At 40.4% G+C, this 25108-nt stretch overlaps 1 protein-coding gene across 10 annotated transcripts in view; it reads right to left on the bottom strand.

Annotated features, from left to right (window-relative positions):
* The window catches only part of SLC10A7 (solute carrier family 10 member 7), a 125127-nt gene that overhangs the window by 44392 nt on the left and 55627 nt on the right, over nucleotides 1-25108 (bottom strand). The window contains exons 6-8 of one of the 10 annotated variants that reach the window (XM_083755899.1): nucleotides 8748-8851; nucleotides 8041-8108; nucleotides 7465-7658 (exon numbers count right to left, since the gene is read on the bottom strand). The exons of 5 other annotated variants lie outside the window; for them this stretch is intronic. In XM_083755899.1, coding sequence (XP_083612025.1) covers nucleotides 7579-7658; nucleotides 8041-8108; nucleotides 8748-8851 — 252 coding nt within the window. In that variant the 3' untranslated portion in view covers nucleotides 7465-7578. 4 more of the 10 variants (XM_083755893.1, XM_083755898.1, XM_083755900.1 and 1 more) reach the window with 4 other exon arrangements.

Here is a 25108-nt window from a genome sequence, read left to right as displayed (position 1 = left end):
CAATCAATATGTAAGCAAGGTTGGGTTTTAAGGTATTAAGATTATTTTTCCTTTTTTATGGTGTGGTTTTGGTTGTATTTCTCTTGTAATGTGTTGTACTGTTCCCCTCCCCCCCTTTGGTATGTTTCTTTTTTTCCCTTCACTTTTTGTATTTTGTTATAATTGTGGAAAATTTAATTTTAAAAATTGGAAAAAACAAAAGAAAAAGTTTAGCTTCATATGTAGATGAAGGGGTGGGAATGATCTATGTTAACTATAATTAAAAGTATAAATCTTTCCACTTTTAAGTCTGACATCTCCCTCTCCCTTTATGTAAAATACATAAAATACAGGTCAAAAGACCCTTCCCACCATTGCTTCCCACTGCCTTAATAATCAAACCTTCCACAGAGGGGACAGGTGGTTTACTATCCTTGTCTGAGCTGTGGCCCTCTCTCGAGTAAAGTCTGCATCAACTGTGATGAATTAGGTGTCGCGTGATTTTGTAATGTAAACTGATATCCTCTAGGAAGTGAGTGGAGATCTCAGAACTCATTTCACTTGATTAGACTCTGTGTCTCCGTGGTGGGAAGGCAAGTCTTTCATCTAATTTAGTCACATAGGACCACTTCAGCTCTCCACATCCCCCAGGCAAAGAAAGGCAAAAGATTTGTTTTCTTCAGTGACAGCAAAGAGGTTTAAGGCTGATCACTGGGCATAATACAAGATTTTAAGTCTCATGAAGACAAAGCTTAAGACAACGCTTTAGGATTGGGAGATAACATGACAAGCATCATTTTCACAGCAGCAAATGGTAATTCTCACTTCACCCACTCCGTCATACTTCAATACTTATCATAAATTAATAAAACAGCCTGCTACTTAATGCATATTAATTCACAGATCTTACTTAGCCCTTCCATTAAAAACTAAGGTTATTCCCCCCCAAAAATATATCTATTAGATATAATTTTCTGCATTACAATTTTCTGCATTAGAAAGGACTAATCTGTATATATGTGTGTGCATGTGTTTAAACAAAACCCAAAGTAGTCCACAGTCTTTGATCTGGGTTTAAATCCCTGCTCTACCATATTTCCCTGATTTACCTTGACATGTCATTCTCAGTTTTAAGTTCCACACTCGTAAAAGGAAATATTCATGACCTCCATTCACAAGTTTGTTGTGAAGAAGGGTGAGGCAAGGGCTCTACATAAAATGCACATGCTGTTAGCTGCTATGGACCTTTGGGACAGGGGAGGCTATGAACTGAAATAAAAATAACAAAAATCTGGATTCCTTACACCAGTTCAGGACACAGGCTTTTCTATTTTGGACCATATATTTATTTGTATTTCATGCCAGAGGCACATGAGAGCCTGTAGGGACCTGGGCTCCTCAGAGAGTCTGCTGGAATGCAGACCTTCTATTTGTGGACATATAGGGAGAAATGCACAGATTAAATAGTCTACTCAGTGGCTCTAGTTTTTTCACCAATGAATGCAAAGGGCACTTGGATAACTAAGGGCACTTGTTACTGTTAACATATATAAACATATATAAATGTTTAACACAAGTTATAATTGTGCACCCTTATTTATTTCATAGAGAACATTTTTGTCCTACTCTTCTACTACAGGAAGTAGCTTAGTGTGATATAAAAGGTTTCTCTTTCCCCCATCTTATCCTCACAACAAGCCAGTGAGGCTCAAAGAATGTGTAACCTCATGAGCTTCCTGGCTGAGTGGGGATTTCAACCTGAGTCTCCCAGTCCCCATTCTGACACTCAATTATAACACACTGGTATACAGATCAGCTACAATGAAATAGATACAATTAAATAAAATGCCGGCCTTACATTGGTTTTCACCCCAGCCACCATACGCTTGCTCAAATTTAAAATGCTTTTGACTTTCACGACAGAAAGTCTGAAGGTAGGATAAAAAGCTAAGATCAGGTGAGCTTCCAGAAAACAGAGGGGAGGAAAGAGGAGGCAGGAGAAAAAAATGACCAGACAATTCTGTTCATTCTCTTTCGCTTGTGGCGAAAGCACAAAACATCTATATTTCACATGTGTTTGGAAAGAGATTGTTCTATACAGTAGAAACTACTTTTGAAACATATGTTTTGCCCTCCATTACAATAATTCAACAGATTTTAACTATCTACTTTCTTAATGTCTTTAATGTCACTGTCAGGAAAGGACTGAGGGAGAAGAACTTGTTTAGTTCTACCAATTTCCAGGCAGCTGGTTTTGTTGAAATATTGGCACACACTGGATAATTCCTGCAGGTCTCTGGCATGTGTTGTGGGGGTCATAGGGTGGGGTTATGCCAGTTATTTATAGGGGCAAATTTTGTTCTGTGATGGAAACTCAGCTAAGCCTAAACGATTACCCAAGGGTCTTACAGTATATGAGCCTCTTGTCCCATATTTAGAATCTAAGGGGGAAATGGCATTTATTTACTTAAAAGCATTTATAAACAGCTTAATATTTTAAAATCTCTAAGTGGTGTGCAATATAAAAAGCAAACAATATCATGAAAACACAGATACAACCTGAAACCAATAAAAAAGCAAAGCAAAAGTAACTAAAAAAATAAATAAAAACAGGAGTCAGAAAGATTCAGAAACATAAAAGGGTCTGATTTTATGGGTCAGGGAAAGCCTGGGAGAAAATGCAGGTCTTTACAAGGTGTCTGAAGCCTTTATCAGCAACTTATCGAATTTTGATGTACATGACAACATATAGGGGGTAGGGTGATATAGAACAAAGCACATGAAAAAATTAGGGAGGACCCAAACTAAATATTTTGCTACATATAGAATTATATATCCAGAGATTCATTTGATAGTTGCATTTTGTTAAAAATATAAACAAATGTATGCTGAAAGTTGCACAGCGTAACTAAAAACTGCATCTCTTCTGAACTCAAATGCATTGCTGTCTATGTCACTGTCTATGTATAAAAGCTTTAAAAGCTAAATATTTTAAGAGGTTATGTTGCGTTGCCTGTTTCCTCAGGAGCCAAATACAGTGGTGCCTCGCAAGACGAAATTAATCCGTTCCGTGAGGCTCTTCGTATAGCGGTTTTTTCGTCTTGCGAAGCAAGCCCATTGACAGCTTAGCAGATTAGCGCTACAGCTGTCAAGCAGCTTCCAGCGATCAGCTGTTAAGCGGCTTATCAGCGGAACAGCTGATAAGCGGCTTAAGAAAAGGGCGAAAAAAGCGAAAAAAACCCGCGGGGGGATGCAAGATTTTTTTCGTCTTGCGAAGCAACCCCATAGGGGAATTCGTTTTGCAAAGCGCCTCCAAAACGGAAAACCCTTTCGTCTAGCGGGTTTTTCGTCTTGCTAGGCGTTCGTCTTGCGGGGCACCACTGTACTACCAATGAGGAAATAAGTGCTGTTCAGAACTTCTTCCTTAGTACTGCAATTTCAGTACTGTAATACTACTGTATAATGAAACGCCTAAATTCCGAAAAGCAAATATAAGTATCTGTACAGTATGTTAACTATGACCATACAATGCTGGTGTCATTAAAAAATAAGGAAAAAAGAGGGATAATCTCATTTCCACCACAGGGCACACAAAAGTGCCGTCAGTAAAACAGAACCATTCTCAAAACTTAAACTTGACTGCTCTTCCCTCTACTGTGCTTCTTGTGCAAGTGCTATCAAACAAGCAGCATACAGAGATTCTGCCCAAGCATTTCTTTGCACAGACAGAGTATGTACAGTATCTGCCCTTGTGGAGGCAAGGTCACTCAGCAGCAGAGTATTCTCAAAGTTAGGGTGGTATCTTTGTAGCTTTGTGTTGCAGCTCGTAATGGAGTCAAAGTTGTAAAGTGATTGCCTTTTACCATTCTGAAGAAAAACTTTCAAGAAATCCATTTACACCTCTGATGTGAAAGACCGACAGAATATATTTCAATGATTTTAGTGGGAAGGAGAAGAAGAGGAAAATTCACAGCCTGACCCAAAATGCTCATACAAAGAATGATTCTGTGTAGAAGCAGTCACATCAGGAACCTGTAAATGCACTTTTCTTTACAGTGAGGATCATCTAACATGTCATATTTGGGAAAGGCAGTTATGCTTTTCTGAAAGGAAAAGAGGCACCGAGGGGTAGGTTTTTATCTACCTACAGAAGATTAAAAACTAACTTCTTATTTCAGTTTCGAATATTAACTTGAATAGGGAAGGTTTTGTTTTCCACAATATGCACAATGCCCTTATTATCTGCCAAACCAGATTGCAATGCAAGAAGACAATGAAGATTTTTTATTTTTTATTTTAAGCCATGAGTTAATTATTAAGGAAAGAATCACTCTGGCTGACTTTTGCTAAGGGTGTACTTCTTCAGAGACTGAGAAGTAAAGCTTAAGATGCCAGTCTTTAAACCATGTATTTTAGAGCTATCCCACTGACATTTATGGATCTGCTAAAAGATTGCTCCCAAGTATGTAGTCTAAAAATTGCAGCCTCTCCAGCTGCAGTCATTCTGTGCCTTTTACAGCCACCTCTCCATCCCTCTCCAGCATCAAAGAAAGAGCTGGGGACACCTTTAAATCACTTGTTTTACCCTTACCTTGTATGGTGTTTTTAGCAAGGAAAAAGCCCCTGCTGCCACTCACTCACTCACTCACTCTGGCTAGCTTTGTAATTGGCTAGCGGCTAGCCTATACTGTACTTTGCTGGCGAGTTCATTTTGTTCTCTCTGGCAGCATCTGATCTTCCCTGAGCAGTCGGAGGAAGGGAAATTACCCATTTATCTACTCAGGGAAGATCAGCTGCCACTAGAGAGAACAAGCTAAGCAAGGAGGATATATATCCTTTCCCATTTTAGTATCTTATCCCTTTATGGGACAACTAACTAATTTCCCATGAAACAGTAACATCAGAACAAAAACAAAAGAAAAAACCAGACATGATTATTTTCTTTTAAAAGAATATTACTCTAAACACATTTTACAGATAAGAGTACTACTCTGCTCCTAAAAATAGTCATAGTTGCTTTTACCAAATATGTATGCCTTTTTCATCTTGCACCATTAGTTTAATAAAAGTTTTTAAATACTAAATGATTATTTCATTCTCTGTCTTTTTCTCTTCCAATGTTTACGATTTTCAGCATTTCCCAATTTTTTTACAATTCTGTCCCATGTATTTTCCATTTTTCTTTTTGCAAATTCACACTTTAAAACACTTCCAGATCAAGCGAGAAAAACCATCTAGTTTATTTACATGTGATATAATTTACAATATTCTTTTGTGATAAATGCAGCCTTTGTGAATTGACAGCCATTAGCTAAATCAGCTCTTCTTAAACTAACATTCATCTGTTTTGCATTTTTGGCTAAGCACCTGGCTATGAAAAGTTGAGCTTAATTATATTTTCACAAATGCATGCAACTTCTATATTCCAAGTCAATTAAAAATGACAAGTGTGACAAAAGGTAAAAATAAAAAAAGGTTTTTAAAAAGAGAGGTCCCATGTTTGTATTTTAATGACTGGATTATAAAATCAGAAATGCAATTGTGAGACAACCTTTACTTTATTAGAAGGGACGTAATCTGCCAGTTTTAATTTTCGATGGTGGGATTATGCCCTGGGCATCCAATCCCAATCGGAAGCTTCATGGTTTTCTTTCCCCTGGGACAGCATCTTTTGTGGTCTCTTAAGAGGAGGGATTGGATCATTAACACAGCTAGACACATCATATGCAAAACACAGTAATAGCATTAGATGTCAGAAATGGATAGTGTTTCTACCATTTACAAAATAGTCACCTTGGGAACAATTTCACCTGCCAGACACACACAATGTGCACACACAGAATGTCTGCTAGTAAGTCAGGCAGACCAGTCCTCTGGCCCTGCTAAGCCAGCACTAAAGCCAACATTAAGTAGTCATGAACTTGTGCACAAGAATAGCATGAGAAACAAAAGCCGATGTACCAGTATGAGCAGGCACTGCCATAGCACCCCTACAAGTTCCACCCACACATTCTGGTACTGCAAACTAATGGCATCCCTACTGACCATTGTAGGAATGGCACTAATAAACTAACAACAGCAGCAGAAATGCCATGATAATGTTATTCCACCAGAACATACCACTTTGATACCACAATGCAAAAGATTCGGATCAGGAGCCGTACATGCAGGATGAATCCAAAGATTTTCCCACACACAGTGTATTCAGAGCATAGCACACAACAAGTTCATATTTGTGTTTACATTAAGATGGAAGCTTTTTTCAAGGGGTGGGAGCACATAAAACAGAAAGCTGCACACCACAGAAGGCAGCAGCATAGCATTTGTTTGTTTGTTTGTTTAAAGACGGCTAGTTCAGTGTGAATTTCCCACCCAGGTGAGATGACTCCTAAAGGGCAAAGATGATTGTATGGGTGCCCCACTGACAACTGGGTGTTTGGATGGGGAAAGAGAGAGGAAGCAGATCTAGAACCCAGGAATACCACTGAGTACTATACTCAGGAGGAAGAAGAAGAAGAATCTGTGCTGGGGCTTTTGTAGTCTCCTTGTTCTTTTGCATGCTGATTACTGGACAAGCCATGTAGGCAGGACTAGATGGACTCAACAACATGGAGCTCTAGCCTTAGAAAACAGCATAGACACACCACAGGCGATCTTAGGTTCAATCCCGGGCTAGATTCCCAGGAGAAAGAGTTGGGAGGAGACACACATGCACACCTGAAACAGGAGAGAGTGCTTGCCAATGGAGTGAAAGGACTAGCATACTCACTCTGCCAACTGTCAGCCTCAGTGAGGCCCAGGATACCAGCCATTTTGCTCACCCCCTTCCACTGCAACCAGCCATACGCACACATGGTCATGCATCTGGTTGCTTGCCAGTAGGTGGTGTTTCCTCAGCAGAACATGTCATCCATTTCCTCCTTCAATTCATGCAGCCTGATTTATCATACAACCAATTCCTAGGAGGAAAAGCCAGCAGCACCATGAACTGCAGGGGCCATCCTGCTACCCTTGCTGGTGTTCAAGGGGCAATACCATGGTGAAGATGCAGTCTCTTAGCCCTAGTGGGGTACTGTAAAGAACCTTCTGCTCCCTCCCATTGTGTGTTCCCTTATGAAGACAGCTGAGTTTGAGGGAAGCAGACTCTATTCACAAAGTATCAGTAATAACAGCAACACAGGTGAATGAATCATAGCTTTTATTGGCAGCATCATTTCTGGAATTAAGTTCTGACAGCATCATATAGTAATGGGCTAACCAACTTGCTTGTTTTCGCAGGACCTCCGTGCCTTCAAGAGCGGCATGATGGACACAGGAGTACCACAGGTAGCTTTCTTCATCATGGGATATCCATCACCTATTGTATGTCTTTGAAAACTCTGCTAAGTCACAGGAACTATGCAAGCAGCGGAGCACCTAATTTCCAAAGTTGTGGTCTGATGGCACACAAGACCACGACCTTGCTGAAGCTAAGCAAGTCTGGGTATTGCCAGTGCTTGGTTGGGTGGCTGTCTAGATACCACCTTGCCTTTAATGAAGGAAGAAATGTGGAAGATAAACATAAGAAAATAAGTATAAATAGCTCCCCACAGGTCACTGCTACAGTTGTAGGCCTTTTTGCTTGTGGTTTGCATGGCAACAGGAGGAGGGAGACACTTGCTTCTGTGCATTCTGGTTGCCTGTGGAGAAACACAGGGATAGTGATGAATAATGGGTAGCAGTTGCAACCCAGTGGTTAAAGTACTCAGTAAGGGCTGTTGAAGACTGGTTGAGAAAGGGTACTGCTGCTACTATGTGCTCTTCTATCCCTCATGCCCCATATGCACTCAACTCTCTTTGGTTCTCCTCCCAATCTCAAGAGGAATTCACAATGCAAGTCAGAGACAATAGTCACCAAGTCAACGTATGAAACTGCACTGGAAGTCTTGTCTCTAGTTACTGTTTGCTCTACTCTGGATCCCCTCCCTCTAGTCCTGTAACCAACCACTGCCCAGCTCTGGTGCTCACCATCAAATGCATGGTGCTCTACATTCTTTTCATTCGTGCCTGGTGAGAACTTACCTAGGTTTCTTGGTATTCCACAGTATTTATTCATCCTGTGTACCTTATGCAGGAAACACTGCTGCAAACTGTTGAGTAAATGGAGGGTCATAAAGCCAGTACAGTACAGTGGTACCTCGGGTTACATACGCTTCAGGTTACGGACTCCGCTAACCCAGAAATAGTACCTCAGGTTAAGAACTTTGCTTCAGGATGAGAACAGAAATCGTGCAGCGGCGGTGTAGCGGCAGCAGGAGGCCCCATTAGCTAAAGTGGTGCTTCAGGTTAAGAACAGTTTCAGATTAAGAACAGACCTCCAGAATGAATTAGGTTCTTACCCGAGGTACCACTGTAAACTCTTTACCCACATTATTTATTATTTGAGTTACATCCCATGTTTACTCCAAGGAGCTCAAGGTGGCATACATAGTTCTCCTCCCGCCACATTTTTATCCTCACAAAAACCCTGTGAGGTAGGTTAGGCTGAGAGTGAGTAACTCATCCAAGTGAGCTGAGTGGAGATTTTAATCCTTGATGCCCAGGTCCTAGTCCGACAATCTAACCACTATGCCATGCTGGATGACACACTAACACTGTGGATGTTTATGATAGTGCTCTGCTCATCCGTGTCTTTTCTTGGTGGTTTGGCAGGAAGGAATGGAGGATATGATGGATACCTGCTTTGAAGTATAGTGTCTCCCCACCCCCACCCCCACAGTGAGCTATACCTCCTGGCTTTTCTGTGCTGAGTGCTTTGTTGTTGCAGTCCAAGTTGCAACAATGAAGTTCCTGTTGGGCATTTGTGTTCAAAAGCAGAGTATCTGGAAGGATTCTGAAAAGACAAGCATCATTCATCTGCCCTTTCACCAACCCCACCCCAACACCATATCCCCTACCTGTTGCATGTCTGTTTGGGCAAAGTTCCAATTTGTGTGCTCCTTGTGCTTTAGACACAGTAGTAGGGTTATGTAACCCTATGCTGTGTGTCTTGTTAGAGGACACATGAATAATATTTCTTTGCTGGGGCATTTATACTTCTGAAAGTGTGCCATGATTGATTTCAGGGTTAGTTGGGTTCCTACACTCCAATGAGGCTGTAGGGATATGGATAGAAGGGCAGTTATCTAGGGCTCTCTACTGGCTACAATTACAACATTCTAAGCTTATGCCACCTCTTTTGAGCTATTCTGTCATCAAGGATGGAAAAGACCATTGACTGGATAAGAGTTTTGTCAATGCAGCCTCCCACTGGTACAAGAATAGCACTAAGCCAATGTAATTTCCCCCCAGTAATGTTGTGCTCATTGCCCTATGCTTATCAATTGAGAAGTCCCACTGTGCTCCATAGGACTTCCTTCCAGGTAAATGTGCATAGCACTGTAGCTTTAGTTGCAATCCTATGCCCTCAGCAAGCATAATCTGACTAGATGAATGGTTTGTATGTTACTTAGATGTATAGATATGTAATATTTAAAATGTAGTAAATATAACAACAAAGAAGAAAAATATGGGATATATGCAGGTTAGAATTTACAAAGTAATCAAATGTTTGGTTTACATAATAGAGGAGAAATGTGTGTACTTGTGTGTGGTGGGTCAGAAGAAGAAAAATGTTGAGCAACAGTTTTTGAGTAAGCATCACTTTTAAAAAGCATACATACATATACATGCTATTTTATAAAATACATCATACACCCACACATATAGATGTGAGAAACCCTCTCTTCCAGCAGAGGGCATCTTCTACACACTAGAAAAACTTCTCAGTTGAGTGAAGACAATTTTATACACACAGGAAAGAAATGTGTCATTTAAAATAGAAATATGGGTGTCCAAGTGTTGTCCAGTTCTGAAAATAATATTTAACTGTTTCTAAGACAAGGGTCAATACCCCACACTCGTACTTTCTCTTTTTCATGCACGTATTCTGTCTCCATCAGCAATGTGTATTTCAATTCTACCTCACTTCCCTGTACATTTTTTTCATGCTTCCTCATACATGCCTATTCAGTCCCTGTTGATCTTAGCAAGACACACAATTTAACGTCTATTTCTTGGAGGCCTAGGCTACAAATGCAGCAGAATGAGGCAACAGAAACCTGAGGTGGTAGAGTGGACCATACCACTTCAGACGGTATGTGGGTTGGTATCTTTCTTTCTTTTCTTTTTTAGTACTCTATTTAAAAATAAAATAAAACCAAAAAAGCAAACAGGCAAGTAGTGGCTAGGCTGGAAAGTTTCCCTTGGTATACTAGATTTCCTCCCTCACTTGCAAGGAGTTCCTGCAAATTAGTATTCCCTATCTACAAAGTCGAGTGGTACTACCTACTCTAATGCCTCATGGTTGTATCACCCTGTCCTATGGACGTATAGCAACAGGCCAGGAATAATTATAATTCTATGTACCTAAGTTATGGCAGGGATCCAAATAGCTATTGGGGGGGATAGCTTCTCTCCCCCCCCCAATTAAACAAACCCTCATGCCATATCACAAATTGCTTTTCAAGCTCCCAGAGTTACAGCAGCATGAAGAGTACTTTCACCAGTCCAAATTCCTCTTGGGAATGTGGATTGAGGAGTGTGCTTGTTTGGATCCTTGCCAGTGTATTTCCTGAATCACCATTAATCGGGTTATGTTGAGGCCTTGAATGTAATTATTAATTATTACATAAAATTTATATACTGTTTGATTGTAAAAGAAATTCAAAGAGATTTACAAAAGATAAATAAATAACGCTTTATTTTAATATTGCTATGGACAATGTGCTTTGGACATGTGTACCAGAGTTGTGAGGCTAAAATGCAAGGGATTCTCATCTCTTTTTCTAGAAACATGGTTCTTATGCTGTACATATGCAACAACCCCACCTGGAAATGCAGTGGTACCCCAGCACTGCAAATGTATGCGGCTTGTGTTGATGATTAAGGGAGAAGTTCCTACTAAACCGTTTTATAGAAAATATGCAGAATAGTTCCCTTGACATTCTCTGTGTTGGTCAACCCCTATCTTCCACAGTCTCTGTTGATCTGAATGCTTTGGAAAACGAATTTACTTGATGATACATGCTTATTACTGAGTTGCTGGGTCAAAATTTGCATTGATTGTTCCTATTTATTTTGGGTGTCTTCATGCTGACAAATTTCATAAAGATTTTTTTTTAAAGTGTTTGCAGATGCACACTATGTATATAGGCCAATTTTCAGGATTTCAATGATCCAAGTAACTATTTGGGCATTTTAAAACTTAAGTCCAAAGCCCCCTTGGGTCTACAATAATATGAAGGGACATAAACAATTCTAAACACACAGAAGAAGGGGCTCCCAGTTTCTGTTGATAAGTTACCGTATTTTTTGCACCATAACACTCACTTTTTTCCTCCTAGAAAGTAAGGGGAAATGTCTGTGCGTGTTATGGAGGGAATGCCTACGGGTGGCATGGCTACGGATTTTCCTCCTCTAAAAACTATGTGCGTGTTATGGTCGGGTGCGTGTTATAGAGCGAAAAATACGGTACTAAATGCAAAAATCCTGTAAATCTGGATATGGGACAGTTTGATACTGGATGTTCCTCATTATTTTCTATTTCAGCACATATAGACAAAGAATTGTACATTTTGAGGACTGTACCACAGCAGTGCTAAATCATATCACCAGACTGAGATTACATGAGTATTGTTGATTGTTTTCTGGGATAATATTTTGGACTGGGATGCTGGGTGTGCTAATTTAGTTTAACTTCCATGAAACAGTCCAATTAATTGAGTGTTATAGCATTCTTAGGAATAGAAAATTATGTCAAAATGAAATGTTCTTCTACACTAGATGGTGCTATGCCACTTTCCAGGAAAAAAACCTACTACAGTACTTAAAAGGAAGTTTTATTATGCTGTTGATTCTACGGTCTGAAATTTACATTAGGGTGTTAAGCCATTTCCAAATGGTGACAAAGGCAATACAAGAAATGAAAATAATGCACCATGGCAAAGACAATTAATGTTGGCAGACACTCCTTTTCTAGAAAGTGAAATATAACCCACTTCCAGAATGGCTTCTCATCACTATTTCCAAACCAGAGTATATAGCCTTTCTAAGCAAACAGTTTTCATTGTCAGTCAGTCATCATATTCAATTTCATTTCTAATTTAAAACTAAAAGGGCTTTACTTTTTATCTCTATCTAATAAAATGAAAGCTATTGCAAGAATTAGGGGAGACATTTTTATCAAAAGAAATATAATTTTTCATGTTTGCATACATTACAGGGCAAATTCACACATGAAACTTCTTGCCTATGACCCATTCTGCTTTCTTTAAAGAAAATCTTAGCAATGTAATAAGCATGTTATATGGGGAAATGTGCATGACATTTGTATATTGAAATTATTGATGCATATCAGCACAATCAAGCCAAAATTGATACTCCCATTGATTTATGAGGCAATCCCTACAGTAGAGATCTATATGAGTGACTACAAGATTCAGAGACCACCACAGATATGTCATTGGAACATGCTACCTATAGACCTGTTCTGTTGAAGACACGCTGAGGGAATGGCCAAAATGGCTGGGAGAGAATCATGGATGGGAGGCAGGTGGTTCTGGGGAGGAGTACACACATGCTATATCCCTTCAATTCACAGTCATGCCCTGTTGTGCAGCTTTACACTACTGACTGGTTTTAATGGGAGGGATTTTTTATTTTATTTTTATTTAAACCACCTTCCTCTGTATGAATGACCACCTCACCTGTATTGCCAAGACAGAGCATAGGATATGATGCAACTGAATACATCATCACGGTACATCACCATTAGTACAGTCCACACAGTGTGAACAAAATGACAGGAAGATGGCATGATGGTGGTGGTGTTTCTCCCCCCCCCCCCGCCACCCTCAATACTGTGACGCTTAACAGATACAAGTGGGAATTTGGGTGAGGGGAACTATGGAGAAGATGAGTTTTGCCCACTAAAGGAGCACTTTGGAAAAAACAGCCTGTCTCCAGAACATCCTAGGATCTTGCCAAGCCTTTCCTCTTCCTGGAGGGGAGGGGTTGTGAGCGGGAATCATTTCCCGCGCTCGCGGGCGCGTGGCGTGGCCGGGCCCCTGCATCATTGGAGACCTGGGCCCGCATCATGCACCCCAGCCAGCCAATCCAGCTGGCAGGGTGTGTGTGTGGTTTAGCCACACTTAAACCGCTGTGAGCCCACGGGCTCTCCATTGTTCTTCCGGCTTCCTCAGATCACCCACCCTCTCTCTAGGTTTTGCTTTAGCACCTGACCTTGCTATGGACCTTGGTTTGTCACCTTGATTGTCCAAGGAGCCTGGTAGGAATTTTTTCCACTTGGCAGATTGGCACCAGCCACTTGGTTTTTCACCTACCTCGTAGCAAATCGGCATGACATTGTAAGGTTTGGCAGTTAGGCTCTGGAAAATGTGTTGTGTGTTAGAGGGGAGGTTGTGACCATCACCTATTCCTCCCTTTGAAGGATATTCCGTTAAAGGAATCCGGCGGTCGTGGTTCCTGTCCGATGCCCAGGTGGTAGCTAGGACCATGGCACAACCCCGGTGACTCTAGGGGAAAGCTTCCAGGTGATTTGCATCAACAAGCTCCCCCTACAGGTTGTTAACCCTTGTGTGACTCCCTGCTGAGCAGCCAGGAGTCAAGTATAGTCTGTTCAGATCCAATGCCTAAGCCAATACCACTCGCATTCTATAACCAATAAAGTTGTGGCCTTTTTTAGCCCATTAACCTAAAATACTTGTGTCCACGTGTCTTATTTCATCACAAAGCGGGGGCGAGGCCTCGACTCACAAACACTGATACCACTTCTCAGTCTAGAATCCTAAGATCTTTAGCCTCCAGACACAAATACCCAAACACTCCAAAAATTGGGAGTGCTAGGAAAGGGCACTCCACAGAAGCAAGCAAGGAAAGGAGAAACACATGTAGTAATGTACTGTCTAACACTTTCAACTGGTAGGTAGGTAATCCTACAGGGGCAAGTCGTGGAAATGGTATGAACCTCTTGTGTCCTGGCATGCTCCATAACAAATACTTGGGCACTATGCGAAGATGTTCCCAACATACAGCTGGAGCCATATAAACAGATGCTATAACTGTTCCTCTCTCTGTCCTGCCATTTCCAAAGGCAAGGTTGTCCTGCTGGAGTTGCTAGTTGACAACCCCATGATTTACCTCATCCTGGGTGCTGCACAACAAATACCACTGCCATGCTTATATGTGTTGTTCCTGTGTTTGTAGGAATTAGCAGACTGAGAGGGAGCCCTTTCCCAAGTGCAGGAAATTGGTGCAACTGCAGAAGATGGAGAAAGATTCCCGGCAGCTCCTGGTCCACCCCCCCTCCCCCGCCAAACACCTGGTTATCAACCAGGGAAGGGGGTGGTGGAGCTTTTCAGGCAGCCCTGCCCCCACCTCTGCCTGGTGAAATACAAGCAACCATCTGGTAGGGAGGCAGCTTAGGAAGAAGCAGTACAGCCACTGAGGGAAGGGGCAGCTAGCTGCTAACAAAGGAAAGCACATGACTGGCAACTAACCAATCAGGGCAGCCATACTCCAGAGCTCCAGCGGCAGCCAGTCACATGAAAGTGCTGCACCAGTGTGACATAACCAAGGAAACACACTGACAAACTATTAGAATTTCAAACCAAATTTCATATTGCTTTTTGTTCTTGATTCTTGTTCAATATTCCCTAGTTGCAATTGGACTACAGAATAGACATAGATGTCACAAACTGGATATGCATAATGCAGTTAAAATACTTTTTGAAAAGAATCACATACTATAGTAAATGACTGCAATCTATGAGTTTTTATGATCCAAATCACTTCACTGAACATCCTTGATTGAAAAATTGGCACAATCTAATTGGCTTCAATAGGATGATGATGATGATGATGATGATAATAATAATAATAATAATAATAATAATAGTAATAATAATAATAATAATAATAATAATAATAATAATAATAATTTATTTATACCCCACCCATCTGGCTTGGTATCCCCAGCCACTCTGGGCTGCTTCCAACAAAATATTAAAATACAATAGTGCATCAAACATTAAAAGCTTCCCTAAACAAGGCTCCTTCAGGTATACTGGACCGAGGCTGTTTAGGACTTTACAATTACATTACATGTACAGGAATATACTTGAGTCCACATGCTGGGAAACACAAAATATAGTTTGGAACTTCTCCATGTATTTTTGACTTCCGGAGAAAAACCTCACATTTTCTAGCAGTGACCAGAGAGACAAATATATGCTTGGCTTCAAGTCAATAGGATTTCAAAAATAATTGCTACGTTTGAGGTGTATGTCTGACATGCTTGGAAAATAAAACTAACGAACATTTTCTTGTTCATTAATAGTTAGATCCTTATGGAACATGTCCTATATTATTTATTTTATTAAAAAGAATTAGTAAAAAATGTTCATGGATCTTGTTGCTACAGCCGCATGGCTCATGGTTTCTGTGGAATATACTGCCCCTAGTATAAATTAATAGAAGTTGTGCAGCAGTTGTGGTGGGTGGGTGGGTGGGTGGAGGCCCTCTTTTGGAATTAAGGTAATTTCTAAATGCAGAGTGCAAACCTCACACTATGGTAATCTATGTATGTGTTGCTTGTGCACTTTGCCTGCCTGCCTGCCTGGCCCAAGTCATCAATAATGAATAGATCTGTACAGCAGTACAAGGACCAAGTGTTGGGGCTTGTCGGGGATTTCAGAAGAGGGGGCGGGGAAAACACAGGTTTGCCATTTGATTGTTTTTTCTGGCATGTAGAAAGCCACAAACCCACAATGAATTTTTGGCTTCAAAAAAATTAAGAGGGGAGCAATTTTTTTGAAACTTTTAAGTATTCATTTATCAAGTAAAGCATGAAGCAGGAGGAGGGGAATGAGAAGGAAGATTAACTCTGTAAAACATTTGTTTTGTTTTGCAATATAATATTTATAGAAATGGAAAGCTACTAGCTGATAAGGGGAAACAAGGAAATATGAATTCAACAACACCTCACTTTCTTGTTAAGGGAAGAAATCTTGCCGCATTCAAGAAAAGATTATTATACTTTTTAGACAGACATAATGGAAGATGAAAAAAGGAAAACCAAATTTACTTGTCCAGAAAAGAAACTGAATCACAGGTCATATAAATTAAACATTTGCTGAAAGACAACTTAAAAGATGCCCAAAATTTCTAACAATTGCAAATAAGTTAAATGTTACCTAGCTGCTACTAACAAAACAAATTGGTATGATGTTATCTCTAGAAATTTCCTCCTCTTTTTCCTAAGCATATTTCCATAGATATCACAATTGTAGCATTGCAAGAGAGATTATCTCATGTTTTACAAACAGAAAGCACCAGCTGGTACTTTACCAATCCATACCCCCTGGGAATAAGCAGAGTTCTGGATAACTAAATTTCTACTGCAAACACTTGAGCCAGTCCCAATGTAAACCCAACCTTCGTTGCGTTATTGGCTGTGCTAGTAAATTACATACTATATTTTCATAATGCTAAACTTTAGTAGTCCCAGAACTACTGCACTAGGAGGATAGCTACTATTATCAGGAGAGGGAGGGAGGGAGGAGAGAGAGCTGTCTGACAAATTCTCAAAAGCTTTGCAAACTGACCCATCCATTTTTTTAAAAAAAGTGAGCATTTACAAACAAACTTAAATAACAGGACAAATGCATTACTTTATATTATTATGCCTTTCTAGGTGAAAACATGAAGACAGAGGTAAATGCCTCCGCAAGATTGCATGCCCCCCTCCCAATATATATTCATCCTCTTAGTGTGGATCAGCTTCCAGAAATGGTCACGAGTTGATGTTGTCCATTCTGCCCCAAGTGATCTGCCACTGTTTGCCCTATAATTCATTTAGAGAAATAGAAACACCTTGTGCAACTGGCTTGGAAAAAGTTTCCCATGGTTGCTATATGCTGAGTCTTCCTCCCCCTCCCCGCTCTTTGTTATTTACCAAGAATTCATGGCATTGCAGCCATACATAGATTCCCTATAAATTTCGTCCGCTAATTTCTTTGAGAAGCTACACCTCACTAGTTCCTGTTCCTGCAATCCAATCCCATTTCTAGTCTCCCACCTGCCTTCAGCAAATTGCATCAGATTTATTAAAGTGCTCACAGTAGATTACAACTGCACAAATTCACCGTTGACTCGGAAGAAAGACAGAACTCATTTCTGCAGCTCCAGTAAAGTAATATATACAGGAAATATGCAGAAGGTTTGTACTGGGAGATAGGAAGACAAAGTTGATTCTAAAGTACTTTTTAAATAATGGAACCAAACAAAACAGCGGGCTGGATCCAGATACATAGTATCCAAAAGCTGCTCATACTATGGTGGAATCTACACACATATAAAAACTGTTCTGAAAATGCTTTTTTAAAAAATACATTGAATTTTCCATAATGCTCACCATTGCCATCTAGTGTCACATTGCATATTGCACTTAAAACACATTTAAAACATTTTATTTGCAGCTGTATAGTTGAGTCCTATGAGACTTTTCTGCCTCTACCAAATGCCCCCTGATAAGCCCTCCTCAGGGGTGAGAGGCCTTTAGAAATGGCATAGTATACGGTGCAAACTACTGTGGAAGAAGAGTTTGGATTTGATATCCCGCTTTATCACTACCTGAAGGAGTCTCAAAGTGGCTAACATTCTCCTTCCCCTTCCTCCCCCACAACAAACACTCTGTGAGGTGAGTGGGGTTGAGAGACTTCAGAGAAGTGTGACTAGCCCAAGGTCACCCAGCAGCTGCATGTGCAGGAGCAGAGACGTGAACCCGGTTCACCAGATTACGAGTCTACTGCTCTTAACCACTACACCACACTGGAAGCAAGGCACATACAGAAAGGGGTGGGGCTTAAGTGAGAGTTGCCTTCCACTTATACAAGGGACCTTCTTGATCCAAGCCAGCCTCTCTGGATAAATCAGCACAAGAAAGGTATTGTGGATAGCAGCTTTCCTTCACCCATTTTCCAGCTCAGAAACGGGCCATCACGAAGAGAAGGACCAAAGCCAAGTTTCCTTTTACATGAGGATTAAAACAATTTAGCTTAAAGCAGAAACAAGACAGAATGAACACATGCGAAAGTGAAAGGATAGAAATAAAGATGGATTTAGACAGCCCTGTATGGAAACAAGAAAATAATGCAGAAGGTATTCGCGTAAGGACCACTAGCATGTATTTATGTATGTATGTATGTGTGTGCAGCACTGAGGTGGGATTTTGCCACATGGCCTTTCATTCATCATGTGATTTTAACATTTCAAACCATTGCTGGAGCGGTGTAGAGTGCAGCTATAGGAACGCAGCAACTACAACACTTGGATAATGCAGCTATCAGGACTTGAGATTTGTTGGTATGACACAACTTAAGAACATAAGAGGAAGGGCCTGCTGGATCAGGTCAATGGCCCATTTAGTTCAGTATCCTTGCTTTCACAGCAGCCAACAAGATGCTTGTGGGAAGCCCACAAGCAGGATTTGAGCACAACAGTAGTTTCCAGCAACTGGTATCAGCTAATGTGTCTCATCTGAAACATTAGGCTTGGATTCAAAGTTGTTATTTTGCTCACCCAAGGGCAGATTCTCTGCACAACCCTGCACCATATCCCACCTCATTCACAAGAATTATCCAGTCCTCAGAAGAAAATGTTCTGGAACACAGAGGGCTGAAGGGTAGACAGGAAAGTCCCTTCCCATGGAGTGAACTCTGCCCTCCTCACTGAAGAGAAGCTAGGAGCAAAGCCGTATTTTTTTATTTTAAAAGCCATTCAAAAACCAAAGAGCTCCCTAGGCCAGGGACACCTGGTTAAGAGGAGAATAAAGCTGGCTTTCAAATGTTGATGAATTTCAAGACTGCCTCTGAGGTTTGTAGAGTTTATACATTACCAGTTGCCATTCCTACCAATGCCATGCAATAAGCCACAGGGCAAATCATAATAACTAAAAAGGTGTTCGGTCATTTGTTAACATTTAGGCTGAGTTCAGATAGCACCTTATGTCACAATGGCTTTTATCGTGCACCCACACAGCATCAATGAGAGCACCTTATTCCTCCCCCCCCCCCATATTTTCTTGCCTGATAATTTTAGTGTTTTATGTGATCTTTCAAAAGATGTAAAAGCCACTGATGGAGTCCTAGCAGAATCTAGCAGAAGATTAGCACTCATTTTTGTTTTAATTACTTCCAAAAAAAAAAAAAGGGTTTGCAACCCCACTGACTTGGAAAATCATGAAAGTTTTGCACTAGCATTAGATAAAATTTGGGGTGGTATTCTGATGAACAGTTCTTTCTTGACATTTTCATGGGTAACTCAAGTGGGGAACAGAAACACACATGGACATAAAGGGTGCTGATATGTCCAATGATGTCTGCTGTTGTGTCATGCCACACCCAGTGGTTTGAATGAAATTTAACACGACATGGATATATATTGATCAAAAAACCACTGTTCCATAATGCAATAGGTAATGAAGTGTAAAAGGAGTGTTAGAACCTGGAACTGAATGCACATTTAGAAAAGAATCAGAAGAATACAATGTGAGTGCCAGTATTGTAGATGTGTTGTTATGCATATGTTTGTGAATAAACAACTCTTTATTATGTGATCCTATACTGTCAGAAGTAAGTTCCACATACTACCCAAGTGTGTTTAGGATTGAAGCCAGATCCTTGTAGCCATTTGTACAAGAGAGCTTTAAGCTTCCTATGGAATTTGAAATTAAAATTTTAAAATCAGACTTCTCTGATGTGGATTGAGGAAGCAACAATTTTATGACTTCTAGCATTTCCCCCTACCCAGAACATCAGCATTTTGCTGCAAGTTGTGGGTCAGCTTTTAAAAGTTTATTTCAATTGTAAAAAGTGTTTTCTGTCAGCCCCAAGATCAACAAAATGAGCTGCTTGCCAGCAAACACTGCAAACTCTAGAAACTTGACAGATTCCTTTGCTAAGCATTTGACTATGTAAAACCAAATAATACTTGCAATAAATACTTTAAAATTTGCTCTGTCTTTTAAGCCATAAAATGACACCATGGCAACTTGGAGGATAATGCAAACAGACAACTGAGTCAGCCAATAGTAATAGTAATGATAATAGTAACTTCAGCTGCCTGAATTCAGGGAGAAGAAAATTGCTTGGATGATCATTTAAGTTCAACACTAAGTGAAATGCTTTTAAATCATCTCTGATAATGGTAATATAAAAACCCTACTTTAAATATAATGGACTACAAAGTTACAATAAAGGGTTTGATTGAATGATTGTTCCATTTGGTTTCACATTTAGATTTCACTCTTTCATTAGAGATTGATGATCAATTCACATGATCAAAAGGCATGGTGAGAATGAAGGATGAGAGAATCCAAGAAAACTATGCTGTGGAGTGACTGCCAACTTCGCATTGGCCTTACTCCCACAAAGCTGCTTGAATTCAAGATTTGCTTGATAACAGTGTACAGTACTAGATCCGTGTTTCTCAACCTTTTTCCGACCATGGCCCACTTCTGACCTTGTTTCCTTCCTGTGGCCTCCCTTTCCTACCAGTAGAAAGGTAGCTATTTAAATGTTTTGTTTTCAAATAGAACATACTTTATTTATAATTTATACAAAATACAATTACATAAAAATTTATACTTTACGTATTTCTCAATGTGACTCTTTTGCTTGATGACCAGAAACAAGCTATTTAATATCTGGTTCTATTTCTATGAGGGATAACCGAAGCTCACCTCTGTGCCCACTATGTTAAGGCAATTCCACATTAGGCTGAGTAACTCTTGCATGCAGCAACATATCTCCTTTCACAGTAATACTTGCATGAAGAAACAGGACTCCACGTACTTCTTTAGCCACACTCCTTCCTATGACAAACGAGATGTGGACAGCCTGGTGCGCACAGCGGTGGAGTGCGAAAGTGGGAGGGAGAAGGAAGCAGAAGTGATGTTACCGCAGAGTGCATGTGGTGCTCCATCCACTGGGAAGCCCAAGTCACTTCTCTGTTCACTCTAGTTCTCCATTTTCTATTTTCTTCTCTGTTTTCTGTTCTGGGTCACTACTCTGTTTTCTTCACTTCTCACTTCCCTCTGTGGTCCCCTAGTCTCGTGCCATGGCCCCCCATTTATCCAATTTTCACCTGTTGCCCCCCTTGGAATATCCTGGGGGCCCCCAGTTGGGAAACACCATACTAGATGGGAGTGGGTATGTGTTTAAGTAATTACATGGTTACTGTAATGTGTACTGAGTATATTCATTTTCTTCTCCCATCTGCTCACGTTTCACTTTTCAATCACTTCTTAATCTTTGCTCAAAATCTAAAATGAGCAAGATTTGATGGATCAAGCACCCATGCTTCCTTGGAGGATCTGCTACCATAGATGGACAAACATTGGGCTGGAGCAATGCTATGTCAGGCATGTTTCCATGCCACTAAAATCAAATAATTAAGTTAGTTATGACTAACTGATTATAGTATTGGGAAATTCAGTAAGCAGAGTGCGTACTTTGCACACAAAAGATCCCAGGAACAATTCCTGGTGTCTCTGGGACGGTCTCAAAAAGACTCCTGTCTAAAACCCTCAAGAACTACTGCTAGTCAGTGTAGACAATGGACTGACCCAGTATAAAAAATCAGTTTCCTGTGATCCTTTTGAGATTAAAGGATGACTTGCTCCAACTCACTGTTTCCCCATTTCTGCAAGGGTTGCAAAAACAGAAAACCTTGTCTTGTCTATGACGAAGGCATTCATCCTTCAGCGCATAAGAGCAATAAGCAATGCTGAATACTTAAGTTAGTTTTTCCAGTTTCTCACAGTCCATTATGCTGGTTAGTAAACATGGATTGATCTACTTATTTATTTTAGAATTATAAAGGATTAGGAAGAATAATATTCCCAAATACATTGTGATCTCCATGGAAGAGGAGTTCACTGGAATCCCTAAGCAAATGATTGCTAAGCAAATAAAACAGGGCACATCTTTATTAGCCACACTTCTAGCTGGTTGAATACACAAAGGCAGCAACATAAACTTTAACTTGCCCAGCTTAAATGCTGGATGGCAACTTCAGCAATCAGACTGGCACAACTGTTGGGAAAATATGGGAAGAAGAGTGGTAAGCAGGGTGGGGAGAGCATCTGCATCAGGCCTCTGTGCCTGTGGGGATGCAGAAGAATCCCATTCCAGTAGTTGGTCTAGTGTAGAGTGACCAAAGAGACCCTCTAAAGTAGGCTTGGGGAACCTTTGACCTTCCAGATGTTGTGAACTACATATCATTGTCCTTTGCTGTTGGCCATGCTTGATGAGGCTGATGAGAGGTTTAGTTCAGCAACATCTGGAGGACCAAAGGTTCCCCAGGGCTGCAGTAAGGATTAGTGTTGAATCCAAAATCTGTTCATCCCAAAGGTTGATTTCCTACCTGAAGAAAAAGTGCCCATTCCAGAAGCAACATAAAACATAGCCAAACAATAAGGGCTAAAAGATAAAATTGCTTTGAGCATAGGAAAGATGAAAACATTCCTGTGTCCCAACAGAAAACTATTTGCAAGCCCCCAAACCAGCAATTAACTATAAACACATTATTTTCCCTCAGATATCAAAAGTAACATTCCTACTAAACACCACCACCTATGTAAATTACTCAAGAATTCACCATAAACACTTACTCCCAACCATCAGCAATTATCTGGGGAAAGTAAATATTCATTCCAAGGGCAACACCACCTATGTCTATGAAGATATATCATACATGTTCAGGGTCTACTTCTTTATAATGTTGTGCTCTAGCTACCCCCCAGCACCTTGAAAACTCCAGCTCACTGCAGAAGGTTGCATTTTCCAATACTCAGAAGCCTCCTTGAAGCTGAGAATCCTATTACCCATCACTTACTCTTTATCCATCAGATTTCCTATATAACCATTTTCCAAACTGGATATGGCATAGCGCGTACCCTGAGCAATGCTTTTTAGTGCACACTGTTTAAGACCTTTTCCAGCTGAAATAGTTTTGGAGACCAGCCCTGAGCTGAATTTAAAGGCAGCATTTAAGAAGATGAACGATCAATAGTTCAGATAAATCTTAACTCATTCCTTTCATTCCCCAGTAAGCTGGTGGATATCCCCACAATGTGTTTCTTCACAGTTATATCCACATGACATTTTCATCAATGAAATCTGATAATTTAACATCTTTTTCGTAAAGAGATTTTTTTTGGTTTTGATTTTTTTTTAAAGAAGATTTCAACAGTCTATGGTCTGACAAACAACAAAATAGAGCTGATTTAACAAATGAGTGCCCAATCAATGATGCACTGAGGCACATGACAAAAGCAAGTCAAAATCCATTACAGTCAAGAGCATCCTTTAAATTCCACTTCGGTGCACTGACCCTGTTGCTCAATGCTAAAGACTTTACAAGTTTTTTTCCGGAAACATTCAGAAGAGCTTTTGTTTTGGCATTCACTCAGCTGCACCTCACAATTAACACTGCCAGACTCATCTCTAATCAATTATTCATAGAGATTACTAGCATATCTTTTGAGCACCTTAACTTCACATCAGAAGTGTGCGAGGGCTGACACATGCATGTGTACATTACAGAATAAAAGGCAGACTCTAGGCAGGTTTTAACGCTAAATGAGAACAAGGCTAAAAGAAGTGAAATCAACATTTTCAGTCAAAGTTGAGCTTCAGGCAAGCTGCAGGCAGTGCACAGCGTGAGAGAATTTGGCTCCAGAAAAGTGCCCATGTGTTGACAGCTGAAGATGAGAGTTTGAAGGCTTAATGGTAAAAAATGTTCCATCAATGATAATGTTACACATGACTCCTCTGACTGGATTTGCTAGTCATCGCCACATTTCCTGGCAATCAATGACACACATGCATACATATACCCGCCCTCTCAAATCTTTATCATTAAAAAGAAAAGCACTCCGCTTATAATTATGGTGAGCTTGGCTACTTCAAATTAAACTAGTAGAGAGAGGATATTCATACAAAAGTCTAGACAGCGACTGTGACAATATTTAGGAAATTTAGAATATTTTAGGAAATAGAGAAATCACAGACATATGGAAACCTGCCTAGTCTGTAGGGCTTAGGGATCACCAGCATGGTGTTCATGGGTACAGTGGCACACCTGAGATCTTCCCCTGATATCCATGGAGCCTCAGAGACCTCCCTCCACCATTCACTGCCCCCAGTCATGAAGTAGTGAGGGTGGTTAACTCTTTTCCCCTTGACAAGTACTTAGAGCTTAAGGTGGAAGAGTGCAAATCTTTCCTATTACCTCTTTCACCCACATGATTTTTGAGGTTCAGATTAATTCTACTGAATCCAACTTGTACTCAAATCCCTTGAAAAAATCAAGTGTGCATGCGCTTTCAGTCTTTCTGTCTTTTTCGTGCGGCGTGGCTGATCTGCAGGAGTGGGGACAGAAGTGACCAGAGGGGTGGTATTCACAGCATATGTTCTAAAATCCAAATGAGGCTATCGGTTTATAAAAGTTGGTGAAGCTTGGTATAAAATGTCCTGGTTAATTGGAACTTTGTTCCAATCAGTATGAAACATATCAGTCTGTATTACAATCTAATTACAGGAATAAGGACACTGTGGCTCTCCAGATGCTGTTGAACTTCAAATCCTATCATTCCTACTGACCACACTAGCTAGGGCTGGGGGAGTTGGGAGTCCAACAACATCTGGAAAACCATGGATCCCTCATCTGTGATCTAATACATAGGGAATAAATCTAGAGCAGTGGAACTCAGAACACACTGTGAGGAAATGGTACTGCTGGAAATGCTTTTTAAAAGGTACAGGGATATGGATGGGTTAGGAGTTTTCAAGAAGCAAGAGAGCCTGCCCATTGATTTCCCCCTCCCACCTGCTTCCACTACATATGAACTGCAGCATTCATATATCATACACACTGAAAAATATATGAATGATCCCAACAAGGTTACAATATAATCTATGTGAGGTAGGAACAAAGATCAAGATGGCTGTGAACATCACAGAAGCTT

This window comes from Podarcis gaigeae (genome assembly GCF_964106915.1).
Source record: "Podarcis gaigeae genome assembly, chromosome: 9".
Lineage (NCBI taxonomy): Eukaryota > Metazoa > Chordata > Lepidosauria > Squamata > Lacertidae > Podarcis > Podarcis gaigeae.
This window is presented reverse-complemented; position numbering and strand designations above follow the sequence as displayed.